Source organism: Seriola aureovittata, chromosome 10 (genome assembly GCF_021018895.1).
Source record: "Seriola aureovittata isolate HTS-2021-v1 ecotype China chromosome 10, ASM2101889v1, whole genome shotgun sequence".
In the NCBI taxonomy this organism is placed as follows: Eukaryota; Metazoa; Chordata; class Actinopteri; order Carangiformes; family Carangidae; genus Seriola; species Seriola aureovittata.
This window is the reverse complement of record NC_079373.1, coordinates 21,975,993-22,002,867: the sequence shown is the minus strand read 5'-3', so window position 1 is coordinate 22,002,867 and position 26,875 is coordinate 21,975,993. Positions and strand designations below refer to the sequence as shown.

At 43.5% G+C, this 26,875-nt stretch overlaps 1 protein-coding gene across 1 annotated transcript; it reads right to left on the bottom strand.

Annotated features, from left to right (window-relative positions):
• Positions 1 to 780: 780 nt before the first annotated feature.
• ccnd2a (cyclin D2, a) lies at positions 781 to 23,953 on the bottom strand. The gene is made up of 5 exons (XM_056386494.1): positions 23,545 to 23,953; positions 21,946 to 22,161; positions 18,619 to 18,778; positions 11,209 to 11,357; positions 781 to 5,171 (listed from the first exon to the last, which is right to left on the bottom strand). Exons 1-5 carry the CDS (start codon positions 23,851 to 23,853, stop codon positions 4,998 to 5,000), a joined length of 1,008 nt encoding a protein of 335 aa, XP_056242469.1. The 5' UTR covers positions 23,854 to 23,953; the 3' UTR covers positions 781 to 4,997.
• Positions 23,954 to 26,875: the final 2,922 nt, after the last annotated feature.

Genomic DNA, 26,875 nt, shown 5'->3' with positions numbered 1-26,875 from the left:
AACAAACTACCTCCAACAAAATGATCGTAAAGATGACTCAACACCTCTATAAAACGGTTTGAACAAAAGCAAAACGTTATAACCTTCCTGAAATTAGATTTTATTGCAGGATTGTTGCATTTGACTGCATTAGTTTAATGTTTTAATAATTTCTGATAAAAATTTCACCATTTATGATTTTACACTTCTAGGGTGCAGCCACTAGGTGGCAGAGGTTGACACTTGCCCATGTCACACAATTATTTTTGCTTTACTTGGAACATTTCTCCAGACCTTTTCCTCTGGTCTAGACAGGGTTAGTGTCCTCCGTACTTCTGACTATCTCACTATAACGCAGAACATAATGTATTTATCACTATGCTACCAACACTATAACTATAATGTTTGCACTGTTAGTAGATGTATTTAGTTGTCCTTAAGTTCTCCATCACAAAGTGATCATCACAGATTTAAAAGAAGAGTGGTCAGTGGTTGAAAATCCTTCTTTGTGACCACTATATTTCCTAACGTTTTGGTGGCAGATTTATTGGACTAAACTAAAATATCAATAGATCACTTTTTTTCTCTAGTGCACATTGGCGGGTAGTGTTTATAACTGGTCTTCCTTATATTCTGGCCAGAGGACCACATATTGTCCCCATTTCGTCATTGCCGGTGATTGAGAAGTACGGCTGAACTTAGCTCTGCTCTCCAGTTTCACTCTCACACACATACATACTAATCTATTGATCACAAAACAATTGAAAGCACACAGCTGAAAAGGAACACAGGCGTGGGAAATAGTGAGCTGATGTGGTGTCACACCCTTTAAAGCAGAAGTTTATTGAACAGAGGTTGTGCAACAGACATTTGAGGTACATGATATGAGTTATAGTGGAGGGGAGGCAACTCAAAGGGAAATCTGCACCATTGAAACTTCCAGATATCAGAATATTTATGGCTGGACCTGACAGCTGTAGCTCAACCCATTATTTTGTGGCAGTTACAATGGTGCGCACACACAATATTTCAGACCAAAACATATCTTTCTCACATACGGAATCCATATTTACTGACATTCAGAGTGATTGTGGTTGTATAAAGCAAGAACTGTACTTTGGCCATCATAGGAATACTGTTTTTCCCTCGCTCACACACAACAAATCAGATGTAGCACCAACATGAACACAAATGAATCATGCTTGAACTATCTACGGTATTAAAACCCCAAGAAAATGTTGCAGTGTTGTCGTGCCCCCCCTCCAATATAGGTTAAGTCCAAGTGGAAGCCTTGCATATATCCTGTTTCCCATTGTACTGAGCAAATTACTTCCCCACTAAAGCAAGTGGGATTCATCCACAAAAATGTTGTTGCCTTTTTTTCCACCCCCACTGTATCCTTTCTCCGCCGTTCCAGGCTCCCTAACTGCAGAGGTATAGGTGATGGATTTGTGTATTTATTTTGTCCAGTAATCCTGAGGTATAGGAAATACCACTGATGCAGAATGTGACTGAAGAAGGAGAGCAAAATAGATAAAAAAAAGGGGGAAAGGACACATGCTATCTAAGCAAACTGTCAAACTGTACAAAGAACATTTCCAGTCGAGTACTCATTTCATGTTCTTCTATCACCATCTACTTCGTTTTTCTGAATGTATCTCTTAAGCAGTAAAATAATTATATTATAATACAAATGTTTATAAAATAGCAGCACACTCAAGTGACACATCACAACTAGGTAATGTTATTTTTTTGTATAAATGAAACAAATTCATAGCTTTTAGCAGCGCAAAAAGACAACAATAACTCAATAAAAATATTGACACTTTTTTCTTGATGTCTTCACACCTCCTCCTCTGTCCTCTCTTCACTTTGGAATACAGTATCTCTAAATCTTAGAAAACCCCTTTTGTGGGTCTGGTCACCCCATAACATATATCAAACACAAATTGTAAAGGTGGTCTCAATATATAACATGCAATAATAAATTGCAGGAAAGAAAATCACAACCATTAAGTTTGGGAGAGAGCTTACATCAGGCAAACAGAGGCAAAATGAAGGGGTCATATCAAATATTCATACAGGGATGTTTTGGCAAATATATCATTCAATTGCCCAGTTTTACTGAAAAACATCACTAAAACATTAGATCCCCACATTTTTCTTCAGTCTGACAAACATACACTCAGCAAAGTCACATACTGTCATGAAAAAAAAAAAAAAAACTCAAGCATTAAGTCAAAGACACCTTGCTGTGGCAAAGCCATGTGTCCCATTAAAACAAAACAAAAAAGAAAAAAAAAAAATCTGTCTCTTGTCTTGTGCTGATGTCTGTCTGGCTGATGAACTTCCCCTTGCCAATGATTTGAAGCAGCAAAGCTCACAAGGGGACTGATGTGTTCACTAACAGACAATCAGCCTGAACTACAAAAGCCAGCACCATAAAAAAAACTGACCAACCACTGCAACACACATCAGTTAAGGTGGTTTAGAGCAAAGGCTGTGCTCTGTCTTAAAAATGCAAACCTTGTTGCCCTCTGAAGAACATGTGCAAATATTGGATGTTACAACCACCCTTTCCTGTAGCTCATCGCTGCCCTGTGTGACTATCTGTGGCTGTGATGCAGATAAATAAAAAGAAAAATTCAAGTAAAAACAAATATTTCATTTCTTGACAAAGTAAAAGAAAATCAAACAGAACCCATGGATCAGTGAACTCTGTGTGAAGGCATTTTCCAATTCATGCTGGCATTTTGTATTTGTTCAAATTCTCTGCAATGGTCAGACTCCCCATCAACTTTCACTTGACTTGGGTAGGAATGTTTTTTTTTTTTTTTTTGATCGGAATGTCCTCTCGTCGTAACGTGTGGAAAGCCATTTTAATTTGACTCTTGCTTGACAAAGGGTATGTCTGACGATTGGGAAACCAGCCCTACAAAGTAAACCAAAGAAAAGGCTAACAAGGAAAAAAAAAAAAAAGAAAACATCCATTCACCTCCAATCACCACCCAACACATTTCATTTTACGTATCTCCTGGGGAGCATGTTCTCAAAGTGCTTTGCCATTGAAATCAACCCTATGTGGGACTCTAGATGCATTGACAGTATATTATCATCCTGTACTCCTCTACCCCCCCCCCCCAGAAAGTTCATCCTCACATGAGCACATACAGTCTTAGTTCCTCATTTAATTTCTGTGTAAATGGAAACCTAGAGCATATCTGTTGAGATAGCTGTGTCGCTGTTGACATCAAATATGAGATATTAATGTTTGTTCCACCCAAATATGCAGATTTCAATGTTTTATTGTGAGGCCTTTGGGTGTCTTTTGTTCATTATCATCTTCCAGCCACTGGCTGTACATCATCCATATCTCCTACACAGCAGCATGCTCCTGCACCTTTAAAATCCTCCCTGCTCTACCATCCTGTGCCGTGCACTCGTGTGCCCTCCACAGTTCCACAGTGACTTCTTAGTTGCAAACTGTCCCTGTCCTTCTAATTCTTTCCATGCCACACCCTGTTTCCTCCCTGCTAATTAGTACGGAGGAGTCTAACGTCCCCCAGACTTTAAAAAGCATTACTTTCTTCAAGACATTGTCCTCTCCCCTTTTTCACATGTGCCATACATGCTGCACATGAAAGAGGTCATTACTCAAGACTCAAAGCAGCCTTTCACAACTAAGGAAACACCATATTGTAACAAAGTGAAAAGAATGAAGTCTCTGTAATAATTCATTGACAGAATGGCAGTAATAAACAAACACCTCGTGTGACCTCTGAGTCTGAGGTGAGACACCTCAGGAAAAATTAGAAAGATAAGGGGCTCTAAGTGAAAGTCCCTTCGCCCATATCCTCCTTCACTAAATCTTTTTCTCTCTCACTTATAGTCCATGCACATGAGTTTATTGTTGGCCAACAATGAACCATGATACACTGTTAATGCATGAAGGCAGTGATATAGCATAGATGCCCTGTTATACTGATGGACAAAGTACGTGTAGCCTCCGCTTGCTCCATAGTCTTTTAAGATAGAACTGTAAGCCGACGACTTGACTTTGCTTAAGTGCCTCACGCCGTAGGTTGCACACTGCTAATATAGATACAGGATCACATGTAGCATTCACACCACACACACCAACATGTAGACACACACACACACACACACACACACACACACACACACACACACACACACACACACACAGGCACATGCATGCAAACTGGCATACTCACGTACAAACACACACGCTTGCACACTGCACCTACAAACTGACACACACAAGCAGCCTGAAAAAAGGAGCTTATTGATTTCTACGACTCGGTTCCAAAATATGTCCAATAATAATATTAATAATAATAATAATTACTAATACTACTAATAATTATTACAATCTCGTCTCTTCCCTGGAATTGGGACCCATCAACTTTGAGCATAATGTTCTCACGGCTTCCTCTGTCTGCCTCATCCTTGACACACATGTGGACCTGCTGGTCGAGGAGCTCAAACACGTTTCCTCTCTCACACTAGCCACAAATGTGATAGTAGTAATAGTGATAATACTCATATAAAACAAAACAGAGAAAAAAAACTTAAGCCCCACTGTGATCCCATGTATGCAATTTCTGAATGGTTTCCACAACTTCTACCATAACAGCCTCATTATCAAGCTGTGGTTAAAATATAACTTAAAGATCATACTATACAATCAAAGGCAGAATGCAAATATGATTGGCTTCCCTTCTGTATATCCAAGGCACCACAGAGCTTCATCTTGAATCAAATTTGTTGCTTTTAGACTAGAACATCATAGAAATCTATTTTGTGGGCAGGTGTTTTTGACTTGAAGAACAGAAAATCTACAAAAAAACTAGCAAGCATTGTTCTTTTTCTTTTAAAGGGCTTGTGTTTTTAACATTTTTTGTTCTTTTGTTCTTTTTTTCTGCTTTTAAGAAAATTGAGGTTTTTTTCATTATGCTTTTTTTTGTAAATCCTGTGCGATGATGCCCTCTGGTGGTTCACAAGTTGACATCACGGACGTCTGTTGGGGTGGAGGATTGATCCAGCTCGTCCAGACCTTTACCGCTGGGGCCCCTCTGTGTCTGCTGCTGCTGCTGTTGCTGCTGCCGCCCCTCGCGCAGGCTGCTCACCAACACACGCTCGATCTGCTCCTGACACTCTTTGAGGACATCCTGCAATGCAACAAGAGAGGAGGAACAAGCTGTAACAATACTGTATATCCATTTTAATCTACTAATAGGGAGGCAGGAAGATTCTATTTTTTTTCCAAATCAAGTCAGTGAAACTTTATGTAACAGCAAAGTGTCATTTTAGACATAGCAGAGGATTAATGAACCCTCACAATCCATCATTTATCATGATAAACCATCAGTTATCTCATCATCCATTTTTATCACTCAGAGAAGATAAGACTTTATGATGGATCATGAGCGCAAACATCCACATGAGATAGTTGGCAATATATGACTTTTAGCACAGAAGCCTGAGCAAATACTTTCACCTACTTTTCCCATAGGTGAGTAAAACAGTTACTCATCTGCTCAGCATTTAATGAAGCTTTAAGTTTGTTCAGCTGGGCTTCCATCAAGTGGTTCAGTCTGCACTGAAAAACACAGTACCGAGGCTGCTCAGAGGGGAAATGGCCTTCTACAACTATCATCATGATTAACAAGAGAAATCTGAAAACTGTAGTCAATGCTTGAGAAACAGGGGCCCCTGGTGTGGAAGCAGAGGGGCCCCTAGGCAGCCAGGGGTTTTAAATGACCAAAGACTCTTTAGCAGCTCCAGCTTCTGCCAAGGCTGAGCACAGACACGGACCAGACCCAAGCATTACATCAGTCCACCAGGGTTGTGCACCGAACACCAGCCCTATAGAGCTCATGTGCATGTACACACATATGTATATGTGTGCGCGCACACACACACACACCCGTGCATGCAGACCACTGCCTCCCACCGCCCACCTATCCCACCAACTCTGCCATTCCCAAACACACACAAAAGCCAAACAGAAGTAGCCTTGACAACAGCGGCTGAAAACACAGGTAGTACTAAAGCTATGTTAATTACATCCACCTCCTGTGGGAACACAAAGGTGGTGCTTTTTTAACGAGAGCCAGTCTGTGTGCCTGCCTGCCTGCAGGGGATCCATCTGAGACCCGGCCAGCTCGCCTTTCACCATCAAAGGCTGCGGCGGCAATCTGAGAATCCACCTGGGAGAGGAGCCTCTCAACAGTGCTGAGCCCTCATATCCTTCCCTGATGGAGGGTTGACAGAGGGGACAGAGCAGCGCAGGAACAGAGAGCAACTCACTGGGGAGGGGGAGAAAGTGGGGAAGGGGTGGAGGGCTCAGGGGAGTGCTGAATGGGTTGTTGCAAGAGCGTAAGAGAAAGGTCAGACTGTTCTAGGGTGAGGAACAGCAATGACAGTCATTAAAGATAGAGTTGACTGTGACTGACTGACTACAGACTAATATGAATGTTCCTGTCAGACAGTCTGTAGGGAGAGTTAACACTGCTCTCTGGTGGTGAAATACTGTAACACAACTGAAGCCAAGCTGCTTGCCCTCAGTGCTACACACGTGCATAACATGACTGAGGGCGCCCCATGGCCGGAGGGATGGGTGAAAGTGTACCATTTGTGCAGCAGGGGAAACATTCTTCAGAAATTCACAGCTAATTTAGACCTGATGGGCCACAGTTCGAGTCTGTGTTATAGCCTCTGGTGCCGCTGGGCCTCGGTCAAATGAGAACTGAGACTTCACTCACGAAAGGTCACAGTGTCAAAGGTCAAATAGCATGACACATTACAGGGTGAGACATGCATTGTGTTGTCAAAGGCAAACTTCTAACACAACCTTCTAAACTGGTAACTTGTTAAAAATGCTGTACATATGGACAATGTTATGGAGGACTTTCTTATATTACATGACCACTGACAAAATGACTCAAGCTCTACGGGATTTTGCTTTTACCTGAAGTCTGCATGAACTAATTTCTGCCTTGACATCTATTTTATTTGGAGTTCTCTGGCATCTACTGATGATTAGCTCAAGAGAGTTTCTTTGGTCACAATCCATGAAGACTGATTTGAGGATGTTGAGGAGGCTGGAATGATCTATGCTGGGTGCCTCTGGGACAACGTTTCCCCCAGCAACGGGTCTGACGTGGAGGAAACCCGACCAACGTCTGTCCCTTAATCTCCGCCAGAGGTTGGCCGCTAACATGGGTGTGTGCACACGCGCTCTCTCTCTCTTTTACACACACACACACACACACACACACACACACACACACACACACACACACACACACACACCCACCCACAAACGCACACACGCACAAACTCTTCCCACTAACATGTGCCCCATTGGTCATAAAATCTCAATTCCTGTGAGAAAATTAAGCAAAGCGCAGTACATGTAAAGGAACTGCCTGTGTCTTACCGCAAGAATGCACGCCTTCACTTCTTAAAAGATATTCTCCCCCCGTCTCTGCTGCTCTTTAGAGCGGCAGTTCGGAGCCCATGCCAAGCCCCATGGGCTTTATTCGAGAAACTTTAATGACTTCAATGTGTGACTACTGGAAACACCAATACTGTTTTCAGAGAAGCTCTAGGTACTTGCGTACTGAGGGGGCCAACAGCACTGAATAAGTTGGCCATGGGAGGTAACGCTATACTGAAGCATCTTATTTTGCTGCCACTACCCGGAAAACGCATGACCACCAAACATCCTCCCTCGTAGTTACAGTCCTCCTTCTATCCCATCTCAGACATACATCACACTGCAACAATGTGTCCCTCTGACAAATCAAGGCATGCACATTATCCCTGGGCGGCTTTTGTGACACTGGTGATAGGGGGAAGTCGTGCAGACAGACAAAACCAAAAGGAAGAAATGTGTGAAGCCATGGAATGTGTTTTAACTGCTGACTGTACCACACAAGACAGTGTTAGCTACTCTGGGAGGACTTGGTGGTCAGACAGCTGAAACAAACACAGAGGCAGACACACACTGACGACACACACACTACAGATTTCAGGGAATCTTAAAACAAAAAATCTGGGGGCTGACACTGGAAATAAGGAGTCACCACATGACTTGAATTTCCACAAGTCACAATAGAAAATGTGACCTTTCTCTTTCTTTAGCCTGCGTGCTGAAACACCACAAGTGGTGATGCCACAGGCTGTGTTCATAGAAATAATCTTTCATAATAAATGCATCTTTTCTGCAAGCATTTTGGCTCTAATCCATTACTGTTGAATACCCCCCTCAAAAAAAATTGACATTTATATAGCTCATCCAGTCATCATGCAACTTATATGAAACCATCTCATTGATAGTTTGGCCAAAGTGGAAACCCCAGTGATTAAAAAAGAGGAATGAAAACAGGAAGAAAGGGAGAAACGGGAAAATGTGTTTCCGGTGTCTTAGTGACCCTGACTGAAAAAAAAGATGAATGAGAGAAAATGAGTGTCAAAACGAAAAAAAATCTAGGAAGTGATGGTCTTAAACGCATGCACTTCTCTAACCTCTATTTCCTGTTTTAATCATTCAAGATTAAAGGCCGGCTCTAAACGCTTGGCCTTCATGTGCTAACTAGTCTAAATTTTGTGTTGCAGCATCTATTCCAGCTTTTTACTGTCACTAATGTTGACCTGTACAAGAGAATGCAGAGAAGGAGAATCAAAACTGATCTGTCTCCCACTTTAAACTTCAATTTCACGTCTTCTCTCTCTCTACATGATGACTCGGTTCTCAGGCGCACAGCCTCCTCTGCTGTCCCCAACAGGGAGCCCCTCTTGGCCACACCAGGTGTATGTGAGGCTAGTCACATTCTTCCAGCAGCCCAAGATGGTGACTTGGCCCTATCACATTTCCACTGGAAAACCACAGCTTCTGGATACCACAGATGCCAGCAGGGTGCCAGGGGGGTGGCGTTGGCCATGATGCTTTTGGCAGCAGCAGCTGCAGAGGTTGGCGAAACTTGCTTTGCCTTCATATTTTGCCTGGCTCTTTGGCCGGCTCACTACGAGACGCTACTCTACCATCTTGTCGACCCTCTGCACTGCTGGCCAAAGCCAAACACAGTATAATATGTGTACACATTTAGACTCAGGTTCATACCACCACCCGGATGACTGTCGCCAAAAATGAGGCTGAGGTGGCCCTTGGATGTTGAATTGACGTATAAAGCGGTTCAGCTTTGGGGAAAGGAAGGTAGGGCAAGTGTTAAAATGACATGGTCAATGATCACCATTTCCTCTTCTTAGTGTGTGAAAGTCGAAATGTTCAAACTGTATGTGACAAACTGCAAATAGCACTGAAGCCACTTATTAATGCTGACAACTACTTCTGAGGATTTGTCATGAGACTATGTTATATCGTTAGTGGAGCACAGGTCTGATCAAAATTCTTGAGTAACTTTATGAACCAAAGGATACTTCATGTGTTTAGTTTTAACTGGCTTCTCAGCAGTTGGTACAAAAGCCCTTCATATATGTTGAATTAGGAAGGGTGCCCTCTGCTGTGCCTCCTGTGTTTACTGCGAGCCATGGCTTGTCTGAATCCAGGAATGTGAGGAGTTGATCATAGAGACACAGAGCGACTTAATTCCCTCAAGTCTAAGACCTTGCAGCCTAAACACACTGAGGCCCTGTACTGCTGAGGCCAGCTATTTGTTTTTCCTCAGCTGCTGAGCGAGACTTCACACAGCTCGCACCAGAGGGAGCCATGCTTTCCAGCAGTGATGCATTATGGACCATAGGAGGAGATGAGAGAGGGCTGATTGTTGCGAGGGAGGCACGACACCCCCTCAGTGTCCTTTTCACACTTTAACAACTTTCTTCCACCTCCTTTTGGGACAGAATTTAACATACCAGGGCTGAGGTTTGGGATCAGTGTCCCGGCCTTTGATCCGCTCCCTGTGCAGTGTGCACACAAGAGCTCAAATGTTCATGTTTATATTAAGTTTGCTATTACTAACCAAAAGCCTTTTTCATCATGTTTGGTATTAGGGGTTCTCGTGCCAAGGCAGTGGCCTCAGAACCGGAGCTGGTCCCTGGGCACTGCTCTGTGGCTTCCCACTGCGTCTCAACAGTTAGGATGGGTCAAATGCAGAAGACTAATTTCCCCACAGAGACAAATAAAGAATAGCTTAATAACTTCACTTATCATCTCACAGTCCCACTCTCTTTACCCTTTGCGGTTCTGGCCACCTATTCACCCTTCCAGTGAACTATAGCGAGCTTAAACCCTCTCCCATCTGCGTGATGAAAGCCAGGCATCTCAGAGTCGGTAGAGGCCCTGCCTGTGTTTGGACTCAACTCACCCAGCACCGCAACATTCACTGTACCCAGACAGCCACACAACGGCCTGGCCAGCATTCCTGTCAGTGACAGAGCATACTGTAGATGCTCTCAACCTGGCTCGATTTAGAGGATTCTTTATATGAGAGGGAAACCCGACAAGATTGATGGAGAAGAAAAGAAACCTGCCACAAGCTACCTTAAAGTCCTGTCAAGTGTAGACTAGTGGAGACAACAGACTACGGACAAGTGGAGACTACATATGCAGTTGTAGCATGTCGATAATTTCTTTTAATCTTTATTTCTCTTGACAAATATTGGCGGTAAAACCCGTGAGAAGTGGGTTTGTGGGAAGCTGAATCCCAATGAAGAAGCTAAATCTGTGTGTGACATTTCAACATCTAAGCTACTGTCTGTTGCAAACACACAACCTCAACAAACATGAGGAGTTTCTTAACCTTTGACATAAATAAGAGGGATATTTTTTCTGGGAGAAGTAGCAAAAAACAGAATTTGCTTGTTAACAGTAATAGATTGCGAAACAGTGTGTGTGGTAATTAGATGAGTTCCTTGCTGCATTTCACTGCAGATTTAAACTAATGGAAGAGAGGGAGCAGCTTATTCAGCGTTGAACCACAAAGTTACTGTAATAATTGAATGTAGATAAATACCAATGAACACTTAAATGATTCCTGCAGTGATCTAAACATTTACTCCTCCACGTTCAAATATTACTCAGAAACATCCCCTCAGACTTTCCAGACAGACGTATCAAGCTCTTAGCTAAACCCTGACTAACAAGACCACACTGGGATACTGAGTTTCAATATATATCTAACCCCACCAAGCTGCAATGAGTGCTCTAGATGTGACTGAGGAGTATAAAATAAAACTCACCACTTCTGTGTTTGTAATTTTGGCCAGCAGGTCTGTCAGACTGTCGCCCCACTGTGACTGGTCAGCTGAATCCAGCTGTAGGCCGCAGATCGCTGCCCCCACACTTCCTGTGGCGATCATGGAGGGAGGGTACATGGCGAATCTGAAATCTGTCAGAGAAAGAAATCCCAGTTGAGTTAAATGTGTTTTCAGTGATATTAGTTTGCAAATGATACAAAGAAGTATTTATTGTTGTTATTCACCTGGTGCAGTTTCTAAATTACTCTTTCGATTCATACACTCCACAAAAAGGGTACAGATACACCCCCCCCAGAGACAATATGATTTGGTAATCTAGCAGTCAGCTAATAAATAATCCTTCTATTGTACCAGGTCTGAACGCAGCGCTCACTAATGACCAGGGGCCTGGATAATGAGGGTTCACTTGGCTTGTAAAGGAGCTGAAAAGCAACCACCCTCACCAGCTCCCCACCCCAGTCCCCCTTTCCCCAGCCCGGCCCCTTTTCTTCCATCTCCTGAGTAAATCGTGTGCTCGCTGAAAAAAGCCCCATAGCGCTTGGAAAGGGAGGAATAAAGAGGCTCAGTGCCTCTGCCAATGCTCACTGCTGTAGGTCCTTTTTCCACGTGTGGTCACAGGCGTGCGTCTCAAAGACCAATAACCTTGTTAGCTCCCCTCACTGTCATTCATAATGCAAATGAGACAGCTTGTGAACGGGCCAGAAGCCCGAAAAGGCAAGGCAACTGGCATACAGGGGGAGAGTGAGAGCAAGAGAGACAGACAGACAGGGAGAGAGAGAGTTTTTCTCAAACACGCGCATACACACACACACACACACACACACACACACACACACACACACACACACACACACACACACTCTCTTTTTTCTATTCTCTCTTTATATCTTGCTCAACTTCTACCTTTCTTTTTGGACAACACATGGCCTGCTTAGATGGGGGCAGTGAATGGCACACATGCCCCAGTCTTTGTTGCTACAACAGGCAGTGGTTTGCATTGGCGGCCCTCCTATCTTTTAGCATATTAATAGAGTGGCAGACCTGCAAGAGGGAAGGCAGAAGAGTGTGACTCCATTGTCCAGAGTCATCACCTCATTTCACCCAATTGAGAGACACAGCATCCATCCCCTCTCTGCTGATACCAATTCAGCGAGACAGGCTGGACAAAGACTGTGGCTGGATGGGGAGGTGGGGGCAAGGGGGTCAATGGGGGGAAGGAAGATGAAGAAGGAGGGATGGACAGAATGGCGACAAGGCAACAAGGAGAAAAGAGGAGAAGGTGGTGGGTGTGGTGGGAGAGGAGAGGGTGTAGACAACTCTGCTGCACATCACTCTCAAGTCTGTGTCCAGACTCTTGTGAGGTTTTAGAAGAAGAAAAGAGTCGCCCTCCAGTGACCCTCACCTCCTGCCCCCCCCAGCCCCCGCCCCCACAAATATGCCTCTGTTCCTGGGCCACCTATGGGCTAGAGGAGTGGGCAGTGGGGGCATAGAAACAGCCTGCACATTAACATATTGCCATATTCAATTGCAAAGCAAACTGCGTGCGATGGCTCTGAAGGAGATTTTTCTTCCTTCTTTTTTTTTTTTTTTTTTTTATCTGGAATCAAAGAGGTAGGCCCTTTGATAGCTGTAAAGGCAGCCCCTCACTGCCTTTTTAACATGCACAGCCAGGCGCTTTCTCATCTTGTGGGCTCAGTGTTGACAAATAAATGAACTTATTATACACCCCTGTGTTAGCTGCTGGGCCTCTGCCAAGGGGCGATTTATTAAAGGCTACCTCGAGCCAAGAGGAAAGAGCACACAAAGCCCCTCAGCATTACATCACTGCTGTAAGAGCACAACTTTCTATAGAGGGGTAAAAGGACAAAAGCATACGCGGATTTACTGTACGTGTGCAGTGAGTGCAGACTGACAGGCAAGGAGACAGACACCTCAGAGACACAGGCAAGAGACAATGCACCAATTCCTGCATGCTTTAGGATGCAGAAACACACACACACACACACACACACACACACACACACACACACACACACACACAACACACACACACACACACACACACACACAGATGTAGGTTTGTGGGTGAGCTGAGTGGCGGGCAGTGGGCAGCAAGCTGATTTTTCGCACTCAAGACAAGACAGGTCTGTAGCAGAACAAGGACGCGCGCGTGCAGCCGATGCGGGCTGACACTCCGGCCTGGTGGCTGCTGCATGTGGGGGGAAGAATGGCTGTATTTTAGGAGGCCCTCATTGATATTCATGTTGAGGATAAACAGTGTATGTAGCTGAGTGGGGACGCCTGCGATGGAAAGCTCCCTGTGAGCAGCGGCTGGCTGGCCTGGCCTGCACGCCTCTCACCCCCTTCAATGGCCCTTTCTCCTCCCTGTGCCCCTTCGTCTCCATTCCTCCGTGTTCCTACCCCCTGAAACTTCAATCCTCAGGCCTCTGGTCACACAGTCTGCTGCCCTACATGGCCCACTCCTCCTGGGTGGCTGCAATGCACAGTATGCACATTAAACTTGTAAATTAATTAAAGTTGGAAAGTTGAACAACAGCCAAAAGAAGAAGAAAAAAAGCTCTCCTTTTCACCCGCTCCTCTCTTTCCAGAGCTATAAATCAGGGTCTTGTATTCTATACATGCAGCTCTTATTGACCTTGTTTATTAAGGGAGCAGCATTACGAGGACCTAGGGCCTGTTGACTGCTTAAGGCCAAAAACAAACATCATTTTGGGATTGGCATGACAGTATGTTTCACCATTAATGCAACACAGCCTGGTAGTCAAAACAAGCTTGTGGCGAGCTGCTCAGACGGTCCACCTAGTGTAGCTCCTTGAGACGCACAAACAACAACAACTTCCAGACCGGGCTGTGAGGAGTTCCTCCACATGCAACAAGGGGAGAAATCACTGATTAAGAAACAATAACTTGATACTGCTATCTGTCATATTCCATTAGTCCTTGTTCCAGACTGTCACTCTGGAGACAAACACAAAACAAAACTTGGGAGAGTCTGAGTCATTCACCCTGCTCAAACTGTGATTTCAACTCATTTACCAGAAGACAGCATTCCTCCTTAATTGTAGCATCCTGTGACAACTCTCCTCGGTCTTGCACCATCATCTCCACTGTCACAGCTGCAGCCTTGAGGCGCTGGTAACGTCAGTGATGAGGAGCATACAGATTTGGATTAGGTCAAGGGAGGGATGCAGGAGAGTTCACTTTTCTTCACAATGGAAGAGCACAAACCGGTAACTGTATCTGTACCTTGTTTCAAAATTCAAAAACTCCCCCTTCTCTTTCTGTCCGTCTCTCTTTGTGGATGATTCGGACGATTAGCAGCTCAGCAGAAGTAATTAAAAGCCACTCACTAGAAAAAAAAGTTGTGTCCATAGAGAAGGAATAAGACTGAGAGACACTTTGCTGACATTTACTTCAAATAACAAATATTGGTCTTTGTGGTTAACGTGACCTCCAAGGAAAACAATTAAGTTTAAAAAGGTTTTGATTTCTAGGCCTTTTTGGTGGGATAACTGCAGCATCCAAAGAAAAACCTCTCTCTTTGTGTTTCTGGTGTGACTCAGCTGGCCACAGTATTTATAGTGTGGTGCTGATTACACCAGCGAGGTGAAAAGGGGGGAGAACTCAGGACATGCCACTCGATGATTCACTCTGTGTGTCACATTTTTGGGAGCATACTGTCAGGAAGCTTCTTGCTGCTTCATCTGTTGACGGTGCAGCCAGACCGGACGTGATTCCTCACATCAGTGGAGCGCGTGGAGGGATGATAATTTGTTGGACGAAGTGGCTAATTTGTTGAGGTTCTGACTCATCAAACATGAAGGGGGTTTTATGTAAACAAACACCAGTAAAGACCTTTTCATTGACCACATCTGAGATGAATCATTCATCTCTAGAATGCCGAGCTGAGCCTGGAGGGGATTCTCCGTGCAGCAGCCACTTGGAGAGGAAGCTACAAGGAGCATTCCTGCCTCTGGACCAGTGAGACTTAACAGCCAAAACGAAAGAGGACTTATGAGTCATTTCAGAATATGTGAGTGGTCACTGCTGCATAGAAATGGGCACGTTTGCCTCCTGAATTTGTGGAACACAACTTGGAAAGCTGTGTGGGATAGAGACAAAATCTAAATTTATCAGTGTCAGCTTTGGATAGTTCTACTGTGCATTTCTTCATTATTTTGAAATAAAAGCATGCGATCCAACTTTCTTTGGGGTTAGAAGCTGTATGACAAGCTGAACAGTGAAATACTGAATCCAGACACAACTATGTGAAAGTTTAGAAGTGCAGGGTTTATACACACAGTAGTAAAGTAGTAAAGCTCGGCTATGCTGCACAAAAAGAACAAATAGCCTGTTCCATGGAAAATCTGTTACAAGTATACAAGAGAGTGAAGCCATGCAGCAAAGCTCGACTCCTCTCAGGTTTGTTACCTAGTGAATCATTAGTTTGTCTCAGAGAAACTAACTTCACACAATCCGAAGACACTTCCACATACCAGAAAAACTGAATCAAATACTGTTCACAGATAAAAGAACAAACACTCGGTTCCTTAAATCACTTGTTATTTACATCCCAACTTGTACAAAAATCGTCATTGTGTCTTCCTGGACAATTGACTCTCTCTTAGACAGCACTGTTGGCCCTGATCCAGAATTTTCTTTTGATCAACTTCTATGACTATTGTCACCATTCCATGCATACCATTACAGAGAGGGCTATTGGAGTTGGTTTAAAAAAATAGACCATAATCCCTGGCAATATGGCGAGAAGACGGAGCTCAATAACCGCAGCAGACAGGTTGGGGTGCATCTGTCTGCCCCATGCACCCCGTCCATTCTCCCACTTTACCTCAATTGAATAATAATAGAAGAGGAAGCTCGGAGTGCTTGGTGTCTGTGTGTAGGAATGGAGGTTCATAATCTCCCTTAATGAGCTTGTTTCTGGGCTATTATCCGGCGGCCTGCCTGAGGGAAGCGCTGGTGTTTCCTATCAAGTGGCCCCGCAGCGCTGACCCTCGCATGGCTCTGCATATGAAATGTAAGGGCCAAGCCTTTTGTCTCCTTTCTCTCAGCCTCTAGCTGAGCCCCTGAGCCATTTGCATAGCCGTGAATGGACCAGCCAATGTTATTAATTAATACAGAGCCAGCCTGCGCCACCTGACAAAATCCCACCGAGTGGCTCGAACGGAACTGTTTCATCAAAAGAGAGGAGCCATTAGGAATGAGAGGCCTTATTCTCCACTTCTCCTCTTCTCTCTCTTGTTCCCTTGAAAACAGAGAGCCACGGTCTTATGCATGTTTTCTTTTTCAGTATAGGGGCAGCAGTGGTGGGAGTAGTGGTGGCTGCTGGCTTGAATGGACTGTATGAAATAGGAAGGCCACAGGTGACCCGTTGTCAACTGTCTTGCAAATGTAAATCCTCCTGAGAGATCTCCTCCTTCTGCTGTGTCTTTACCTTCTCAGCTTCGCTCAGAGGATGTCTCAAGGAGGATTCTCACCAGATAACCCAAAGATTTACGGCTGGGAACGTTCCACAAATGAGGTTTCGAATTCCCAGAGATCTTCAGATGCACCAAATTGTTGACTCACTCACGCTCTCTCTTTCTCTGTCCTGCCCTTACTCTCTGTTTGCCTGGATACAAGACTGAGGAGAGCATACACAGATAAATGGCCTGTTGCTAATCCAGAGCTATCTCCAGAAAGTCTCTCTTCTAAAACACAATGTCAGGAGGACGACTCCAGGAGGCTCGTAAATTTATTTCCACTGCCTCATTGAAGCAATTAAGGACAAAGTGCAGGCTGAGTCTTTCACAATGTTGCTTTGGGAATAGATCCGATCACTGACACGCTGTCATTCCACACATTAATCCGCTGGCACACAATGAGGGGTGAGCGATGCAGGGTGAGACAGGGAGAGGAAGAGAGCAAGAGATAGTAAGAGAGATTGAAGAAAAATGAGACAAAGAAAAAGAGAAAAGAGGAATTTCTTCAATATTCTGCAAACATGAACTTTTGTTGCAAACTTTCCTCGCTCTATCATATCGATTGCACAATCAGTGCAGGGGATTCAATCACTTTATGTTGTAAATACCTCTCACCTCCTTCATATCTGTTCATCTAACTATACACACACTCCTCCGAATGATGTAAGCACAAGGAGCTGTTTCCCATGAGGGGTTGCTGTTAGCATTTCTGTTTGAGACCTGCAGAAAAGGAAGCTGCTGCTGCTGGTGACGGTGACGGGGGTGACTCACAAAGTGAGACAGAAGGATAGCCAAATAACCTCAGTGTAGGTGAAGTGAGTAATTTTCCTCATTAATGTTAAGACTCAAGGGTGTTAAAGGCTGGTTGAGGTGCTAGTTTCCTTTCAACCTCTGTGACTTGTATGCAGCTCTGAACGAGGTGTCGAAGGTGATGCAAACTGGAGAAACCTGCCCTATCCCCATAGAGAATCTCAACATGGGAAAGCTATCATGTCCTCCAGCTGTAGGGCGGGGTGGCGTGAGAATTTTGGGGGAGGGGGGGCAGATATAAAAACATGACATGCCTTAGAATTGGCAGTGCAAAAACAATACACTCCTCTGGATTTTCACTGACTCCCCTGCTCTCTCCTGCATCTCCTCTGCCTCGACCTAGCCGTCTCTTCAGATCATGTTATGGGCTCCCTGTCCCTCCCACAACTCGCTGGATGTTTGATCTTGAGGGAACAATTCACCTCAAGAGCAGAAAGACAATGGCCTCCCTGCCTCCACCCCTGTCCATTCCTCTTCTCGACCCTGTGCGACATGGGAATGCCCCTCAACCAGGCAAAATCTGCTTTGAAGTGTTACTGGATGCTCTGGAAGCCACTGATACGCCTCTAAAACACGGCCACATACCAGCCGGGAGAAGACAGATGATGGACATCAGACCTAACAGTCTATCCCTGAAATGTCTTCCTTGACACATGCTTTTCTTAGGCAGAATATTTTCCCATCGGATGTAATGCATCTCCCATGAGTTACTGTGGGCCGTGACTGGTCCTCAGAACACCTCTGCACAGAGTTGTTGCCGCATGTTATTGAGCGAGAGCTTTGATACAGTTCTGAAAGAAGAATGTGCAGATAAAGATATTTTGCAACATGAGAAAGTATGTTGATGCAAGCCATTATCGCTTGGTTTGACTTGGCAGCTTATCCATGATCAGTGTCACTTGCAACACCAATGAGAAAAAAAAGAAGAAAGAGATATGATATCAACATGACGTTGTGCTCTGTGCGCTCATCCTTTGGATTCGTTTTTCCAGTTAAACATCACAATTCATTAGGACAAACAACTGTTGATAATACAGCACTTTAAATGTGTCCAACATCAGCTCCTATTGTGTCCTACCTGTGGCACAGAGGGCGATAAAAGTCTGGACATGTTTGCGTATAAGTGCCAGCTTATCCTCGGGCAGCGGCAGCCTCCTCACAATGTGCTCAATGAAGTCGTTCGGCGTCACTGCTGCCAAGTTCCACTTCAACTTCCCCAACACCACCAGTTCCCATTCCTAGAGAGAGAGAGAGAGAGAGAGAGAGAGAGAGAGAGAGGGAGAAGAGAGTAGAGAGAGATGACCGAAAATGAGAAAGACTGAGGGTGTGTTTTTCAGCGACACAAAGTACAACCACGTATCTACGTTTACAGTTTACACTCAGCTACAACACTGCTGCTTTGCTGCAGTAGTTCAGCCAGTTACACTGCAGCCTAAAGTGTGTGAATGTGACGCTGTGGGCCCCTGGCCCCGTACAGTGGCGAGTGTGTGGAGGTTAAGCATTATTGTTATTACATTAGTCTCTGCTTGGCCGAGCCTGGGACAGAGAAACACCAGCAGCGCCACCAACCCAGGTGACCTCACAACACTGTCTCCCACCCCGTCTGTCTGTCTGGCATCTGGGGACTTTCCTAAAGAGGCCCACCAGAGGTTCTACTGTGTGTGTGTGTGTATGTGTGTGTGTGTATGTGTGTGTGTGTGTGTGTGTGTGTGTGTGTGTGTGTGTGTGTGTGTGTGTGTGTGTATATAGTGAAAATGGATAGGAAGGCTGGTCCTGTTGAACAGGATCAGCAATAACTCTGTGCTATCTTACAAAGTTAAACAGTATTTCATCCCTTATCTCGATCTATCTTTCATTTAAACTATAAAAAGCCTTCACTGTGTGTCCAAAATGTGATTATTTTCTTTATTGCTGCCAATTCTGTTAATGCCCTTTGCTACTTAAAAATAAGTTCAGCCTCTAAGCCTAAATTACGCTTCGCATAAACAAGTGTCAAGTGTCAAATATAGGTAGAGACTTTTAAATCATGTACAGCATATTTGTGGCTCAGAGGAAACACACTCATTTGAGGTGAAAAGCTTTAAATCACACATTACTCTGTAATATCAGATTTGCCAGAATGAACTGCTCTCATCTTCACAAATCATTTTAACGTGGATGTCTTGGGAAAATGTGATGACACACGCAAGCCTAGATGAGTGTCTGTGTAATGTGGGTGGATCACTAGGTGTGGTGTTCTCTTCTCTTAGAGTGTATTGTTACTTTCACTTCCTAGAGGAGGTGATTAACGGAAGAGTTGGTGACTAATTTGGGAAAAAATTTCGTGGTTTGGTTCCGGACTGTAGCCTTGTGACTAGGACTATGGATGCTCTTCATTTTCCCCTTCAGAGAGAGCGAGAGACCACATGGACTCAGTCATGAGACAATTCAACATGGCTGCCACTGACCCTGCTACCAGCCTGCAATTTTCTAATCAAAGTGACCTTTTTCAGCCTTGAATGCTTTCTGATCTCCTTGATGTCAGGGACGTGGATGCAAGGGAGGAAAAGGCTTTTTAAACAAGCATTTTGTACTTTATTCCCACAATTACTGACATGAGAGTAAATATGAAAATAAAAGCCCTTTTGAATTGAAGGTGAAAGACATCTTCCTCTAAGCTAACAACATTGTTTGAAACGATATAACCAGTATCTCATAGATTCAATTATTTGATCATATGCAAATCATAATGCCCAGCGGTGGTTTGTTGATTGTGGCTGCTCTTATGCAACATGGCTGCCTCCTGCTCTCAAAAGCCTTTTCCATCAGTGCCAGCGAGCAAAGATTCGAGCCTGCAGCAAGGGCTGTGACAAACCTTGCAACACAGGCTCTATGCTAACATAGTGGCAGGCAGGCACCCACTTCCTTCTGCTACTGCCTTCCTCTGGTCACACCTTCTTTGTAACAGTGCGGTTCTCTTTACAAGAAATTGTTACCAAAGATGAGGACAAAAAAACGATCACATGCCCTGAGCAGCTGATCTCTGTTTCCTGTATCTGCATGTCAGCCAAAATACCGCCTTATACAGAAACACTGAGAAGAGGCCTCAGCAAACCAGTTCAAGTACTGAGGGCTTTGTCTTCAAACTGAACATAAAGGTAGGACGCACTCATGTTTTCTGGCTAAGTGCAGCACCAGGCTTCAAACTCTTTTACATGACTCCACCTCAGACTGACAGTGCCGCACTTTTTCTTTTTTAATGCACATTCTGTTTACTTGTCAAACCTACAACCATAACACGCTGACCATTGAAACCTTCGCTGGAGAGAGAGGGGAAATTAAATCTGACACAACATTCTCAAGCAGAAATACATTCCAGAAAATTATCAGAAGCCAACAAAACCAACAGCAGCTCGTCAGGAACCTGAATAAACTGCAGCAATCACCCAGCGGGTAGAGCCGCCAGTCAGGCAGCGAGGCAGGCCTACAAACATCAGCCACGTCTGAATCATAATATGTGGCCTCTTTCACAACATGGGTGGGATTGGCTGTTGTTTACTAAGGAATGTTTATGTAGCACCACAGAGCAGTGGGGAAATACTTATCTGATGTGAAACTGAGTTAATTAATTGGTTTGCGCTGGTGAAAGCAGCTGGTGTTATCAGGCCAAAGTGGCCTTATCAAATAAATAGGACACAGAGGACTGACATTTTTGTTGCTCTAAAAGATACAGAATCCACCCTGCATCATCAGCTTCATATACATGTATATACAGATGTAACATTTGTACTGTGAGCTACATTTGTGCATTGAAAAATGTGAGAATTGGAACTAGTGCAGCATGACATAATATCAGATATGTGTGCATCCATGGTTATTTTTGGATGAAAGCTGAACTGTAAAAGGCAAACTTGAATTTCTCTGTGTCTCTCCCTCTCTAGCTGACAGGAACAGAGTCAGAACTTTGGCTGGAGTTCAAGCTGACCTCGTTGCTCTGTGCAAATATCTGCCACTAGATGGCGATGGAGACCATTACACAGACTGGATGAATAAATACTGTAAAGCCCAGAGGGTCTTGTACAGTAAAGTGAGCCCTTGTGGAACAATTCACTGTGGAGCTTTTGCTTTTCATGGACCTTTGATGACGGCACAGTCCACAGTGGAGACTGGACAACAGATTCAGTGAAATGAGAACAGCTCTGGTGTTTAGTATGGGATGTTTTGAGTTGAATGGCTAAAATGAACATGTTTTTAAACAACTGCAATAAAAACCTAGTTTCTAAAAGTAAACATGATGTAGAAAAAAAAAATGGCAAATGTGTGTCATGAAACCATGTTTGTCTTCAACCAGCTGGTGATGACAGCATGAATCCTCAGAGGTATCACTGTGAATTTTGCAAAATGTGTTGAACCAAATGTTGCTTACCAGCAGCTCTTGTGGTCTGATGGAGTTATCTGTGTAGATGCAAAGCTTCTCTGCAGTTAATGGACGAGTCTCTTTCAGTTTGGATGCAAGAAACATGCAGACTGCTCCCAGCAGCTGCAGGTTACACTTTTTGGTGGGTACCACGGCTAAAAATCTGTCTAAGTAGTTCATGGCCAAGGGAAAAACTTCTTCCTCGCACTTCTGCTCCTCACAAACCTGAATAAAGAGACAGCAGACAATGCAGCAATGTTCAGCGTTTGGAATCAGTAACCCACCCTGCAGTGACCTGGCTTATATTCCAGCACTTGAAATGTATATAAAACTTTTATGAGATAACGAAACAAAAGTCTAATGACATAAAGAGCACATATAAATTCAGTGACACACATAGTTGGGGCCAGGCCAAGAATTTGCGCCCAGCCCTAATCGGTTGCGACATCATAAATTAATTCGAAATAGATTATTTTACAAAGAATGAAATAAGTCTCAGACACAAACTGTCAATAGAGTCACATTCCTGCAGTTCATTGACTAAGAAATGAATTCAAGTCACAATCAGCCGAGCCAAAAAACACCCCGACAGCGCTGCACACGGAAACACACTTTTTTTCATTCGTCATATTTTCATAAAATAATTAAAAATACAAATAAATTATCTACACCGTTTTTTTTCGCATCATAATGTTCGGGGGGGCCTTCCACATCATACCCGACAATTCGGATCCAAATCCATGCACGATAAATATGAATAAAATGTCAAAATAAAAGCCAAGTAGCAAGAGGTTGGTATGGAGTGCGTCACCGCCGACCCGATATGTTTATTTCAAAAATTAATTAAAAATCTCCGGTGGGTGTGAGCCTGACAATATTTACATGAAAATAAAGCTGAAAGCCTCAAGTTTGTTTACATGTGGATGTTGATCAGAAATATTTGACAAAGTGACGAAAATCGAACATAATTCCAGAGTGAGGCATTGCGACGGGGGGAAGACTAAAAGGACAGATAAGGCCCTCGCCCCTTCCGACATTTAAAATAGATACCTCAAGTATTTGCAACGCTTTTTGTCATCATTTCTATATTACACGGACACACAAGAGCCTCCTCTGTCAATGCCGATGGGGTTTAACCGCTGTTATTGCGTTTATGACACTGTAAAGTCCTCTTTAAAGCACAAGCGCTCCTGTAAAAACCAACATGGCGATAGAACAGCGCACAGCAGCATTGCATTGGGGAGTGCATACGTGTGCATGGAAATATTCAGGCTATCTAAAATAATAACATTAAAGAATCAACAGGCAGCTTTGTACAGGCACCATGTGAGGCATAGGAAAGAAATTCTCCGGTGTCACAGATATCAAAGCTCGCAGTTTCGTAAACGCAGTCTTCATGACCGGACTTTAAAAATGGTAAGAAATGACAGAAATCGACACATTTGGTTAATATGAGGGATAAGCAGTCGGAAATGAGAGCTGTGAGTCTGATCTACAGTCCGTAAATTGCAAACAGAGCTCAGTAAAGCAGCAATGAAACAAATCAGGAGGCTTTAAAGTCGAGCACGGAAATAATAAGACTTGTCAGCACTCGGTGTTTCGATATACCTCCAACATCCAAGTAGCGACCATCCTCCTCATAAACGGTTGAATATCTTTCTGGACGCCTTTGAAATAGGAATATTGGGGTAGAAATCTCTCCTCTATAGTCAACAAGCTCTGCAGGACTCTGTCATCGCACAGGAGGTTCGGATCGGGACGAGCTCGTATGATGGTGTCCATTTCGAGGCAGAGCAGCTCCATGGTGCTGGTGCTTTCACTTAAGTAAAAAAAGTAGGATTTCTCTCTCGAAACCGTAAAAGCAGTGTTGCAGAGCAAAAATGCAAAAGGATGGCAGGGAAAGTCTATTAGAGGCATAAAAAGTGAGACTGCAGGGGCTCCGTAAGAGTAGTCCTGCCTCTCCTTGTTGAGAACTTTTTCCTCTCTCCCCACAGTGCGCCTCTACTTTCATCCGCCTGGCCAGATCAGGCGCATTTCAAGCCTGCCCTGCATACGACACTGACGCAATTCACTTCATTAGCCTACCTCTGTATAGACCAGACGCAACATGCTGCACTCCTGTCCCTCTTTCTTCTATTCTGGCATGCAAGACAACTTTCTGCAAACTTGTTTCATTTTAAAATTTAACCAGCTGACACTTTCCCAAAGGTAGATTCACAACAATGGGTAAAGGTGCAGAATCGATCCATCTAAAGTCGAGTTTTTTTGTTTTTTTTTTACACATTTCCTGAGTGATTTGAGTCGAAACAGACCAATTATTTAAAGGATATTTCAAAAATATATGAGTGATTAATGCTAAAGGAGAGCAGGTTGTCAGGCAGCCTAAAAGAAATGCTTGTATGTTTTGGAGATGTATTTTCTTTATGTTGGTGCTTTGTTGCCTTAAGATGATGATTAAGTGATATTGTCACATAACCCATCTTATATATATCTCATAATCTATCTATCTTATTCATTGTTGCATTCTAAATGCACATATTACACAGCATCAAAAGACTTCAAGAACCCAACTTTACTTCCTAAAGTGCAGCAAGTGCCCCCTTGTGAAAGTAATTTGAATATTAATTTGGATTAGAGAGAAAGACAAAACTGAAGAAAGCGACTAATTCGTATTGATTTGTGCTTAAACCAACTTGTCTGTCAGTTTTTTTCAAATGGACTCAGTGAACCTCCGGGCTGAGGATGACGCATTTAGAGACTGTACGTATGTGGCCATAAACACTGCATGTTAACTTACAGAGGCATATGCGCGCGCACACAGACACACACAGACACACACAGAGACACACAGAGACACACACACACACACACACATACACACACACACACACACACACACACACACACACACACACACAGACACACACACACACACACACACACACACACACGGTCTTACGAACTATTTTTTTTGCAGCCACAATCTTCTTGTGGTTTAAGAGATAGCTTTCTAGGAAATTTGAAGAAGCGTTGAATTTTTTTTTTTTTGCATAATCTTCTCTTAAAGATAACACAAAGATGAGTCCTTGTCTTTGTTCAGCCCAAATAATATCAACCAATTCACCAATTCCTGCTATAAATCACTCTTTTTTAATTAGACTTCTGTAATAATTTACATGGAAAAACAAGCAGGTGGAAACGGAGCTGAGAGTGTAAGTCAATGAGCAGATAATTAAAAAATGGCTGCCAAATGATTTAGCTTCACATACAGTCACAAAGAGAATCTGCATGGGTAAATATGCTAATCCCTCTCCTATTCTTAGTCAACTTCAAAGAGTGAGCTTTGAATAAAACAAGACTTCAGTGCATCAGGGGAAGACTGGGGACTGTAAAGTCCTCACAGCTTTAGAGCTGTTAATTTCCATCCGAAGCTTGTTGGCTATATAGCAATGCTTGTGAGAAAAGTGGGGGAAATGTCTCTTTAAAGTTTTTTTTTCCAGTCTAAGTTGTTTCCTCCTCCCTGTGTCTCTATTCGCATAGCCAATAGTTCCCCTGCGCTCGTGCGATTGTTACTGGGCAGACTTCTATACCTCTCTCTCTCTCTCTCTCTCTCTCTCTGTCGTTCTCTCTCTCTCTCTTTCTGCTTCCACTGCTTTGGTCATTTATCAGTCTCTCGCCTTAATGGGTGTCGCTGCAGCTTAAACAGTCGATCTGACTCCCGCATCAGTGTCTTGAGTGGCATCATGACTGAAGTTTAATGAATTCTTCTTCATGAGGCTGCGACTCAAAACTTAAGAGAAAAGAGACACTTTGCGTCTGGAGCGACACATTTCTGCTGCGCTCTTAACTGTTGCAGATCATTTTAAAGAAGCAAGTGTCAGTATGTTGAAATGAGATCAGCCTACTGATATCAACAAGAGTCGAGACTCATCGATCAAGAAAATAAATCAAACTTTGAATTCAGAACAAGAAAAAAATCGAAATGATCATTATTATTTGCAGTTTCTCTCTGTTTAAAACTGAATTTCTACACAACAAAGTGGATTAAACTAATAATCCAGCGATTCTTTGATTTGAATGAAGGCAGCAAAACGTCTAGAAATCTATTTGGCTATTGGCTTTAAATGATCATATTTCTGCTTCAAATGATCATATTTCTGCTTCAAATGATCATATTTCTACTTTAATACATAGTGGACTGAGATGGAAAAAAACTGGAAGTAATCAAAACTAAGAGCTCCACTGTTTCTGATAAAACTGAAACACTTCACAGAATTCAATGAAGTCAGACAGAATCAAATGTGTGTAAACGAGAGGAGAGGCAGGTGCTCCCAAACCTCCAACACAGCCAACAGCATCAGGTGCCACCAGCTCACCAGAATGCGCAATTACGCATCCCAGCGCCACAAGGCACAACTTTTAACCACAAGCTCACGCCAGGAAGCATTTTAATGTTAAACAAACAAACAAAAACAAAATACTCAGCTCTATTCAACATCATCATCAGCATGCACTGCAAAACGCCCACATAGAGAGATACAGACAATCTAAAAAAGTGACCAAAATGAGTGACAGGTGAAAAAGCAATATATGTATTCACCAGTTTTAAGATGTTTTTAAAATCAAGAACCATCTTAAACTAAGGATGACAATACAGCAAAGAAACGTATCAAAAAACCTTCACTGAATAAGTCACATCTCAATCTCCCTTTGTCAAACATATGAATAAAACAACCTGTGAGGACTCACTGCTGCATTAACACACTTGTCAGAAGTGGGGTTTTTTTTCTGCAGCCCTGCAGCGCAACATTGACGCCAGCGGCTCCTCAGAGTGAGATCAGAGGCAGCAGCAGCAGCAGCGCATTTGTCCCCGGAAGCAATCAATTACCATATCAGAATAAAAACGGAACACACCCCACCGGTTAGAAACGTTTACAAG

Coding starts and splice junctions, on each gene's coding strand:
- ccnd2a (XM_056386494.1), bottom strand. CDS start 23,853: ATGCCTCTAATAGACTTTCCCTGCCATCCTTTTGCATTTTTGCTCTGC. Junction 11,358..18,618: donor TATCGCCCTCTGTGCCACAG/GTAGGACACAAT, acceptor TTTCTCTGACAG/ATTTCAGATTCGCCATGTAC. Junction 5,172..11,208: donor AAATTACAAACACAGAAGTG/GTGAGTTTTATT, acceptor GTTGCATTGCAG/GATGTCCTCAAAGAGTGTCA.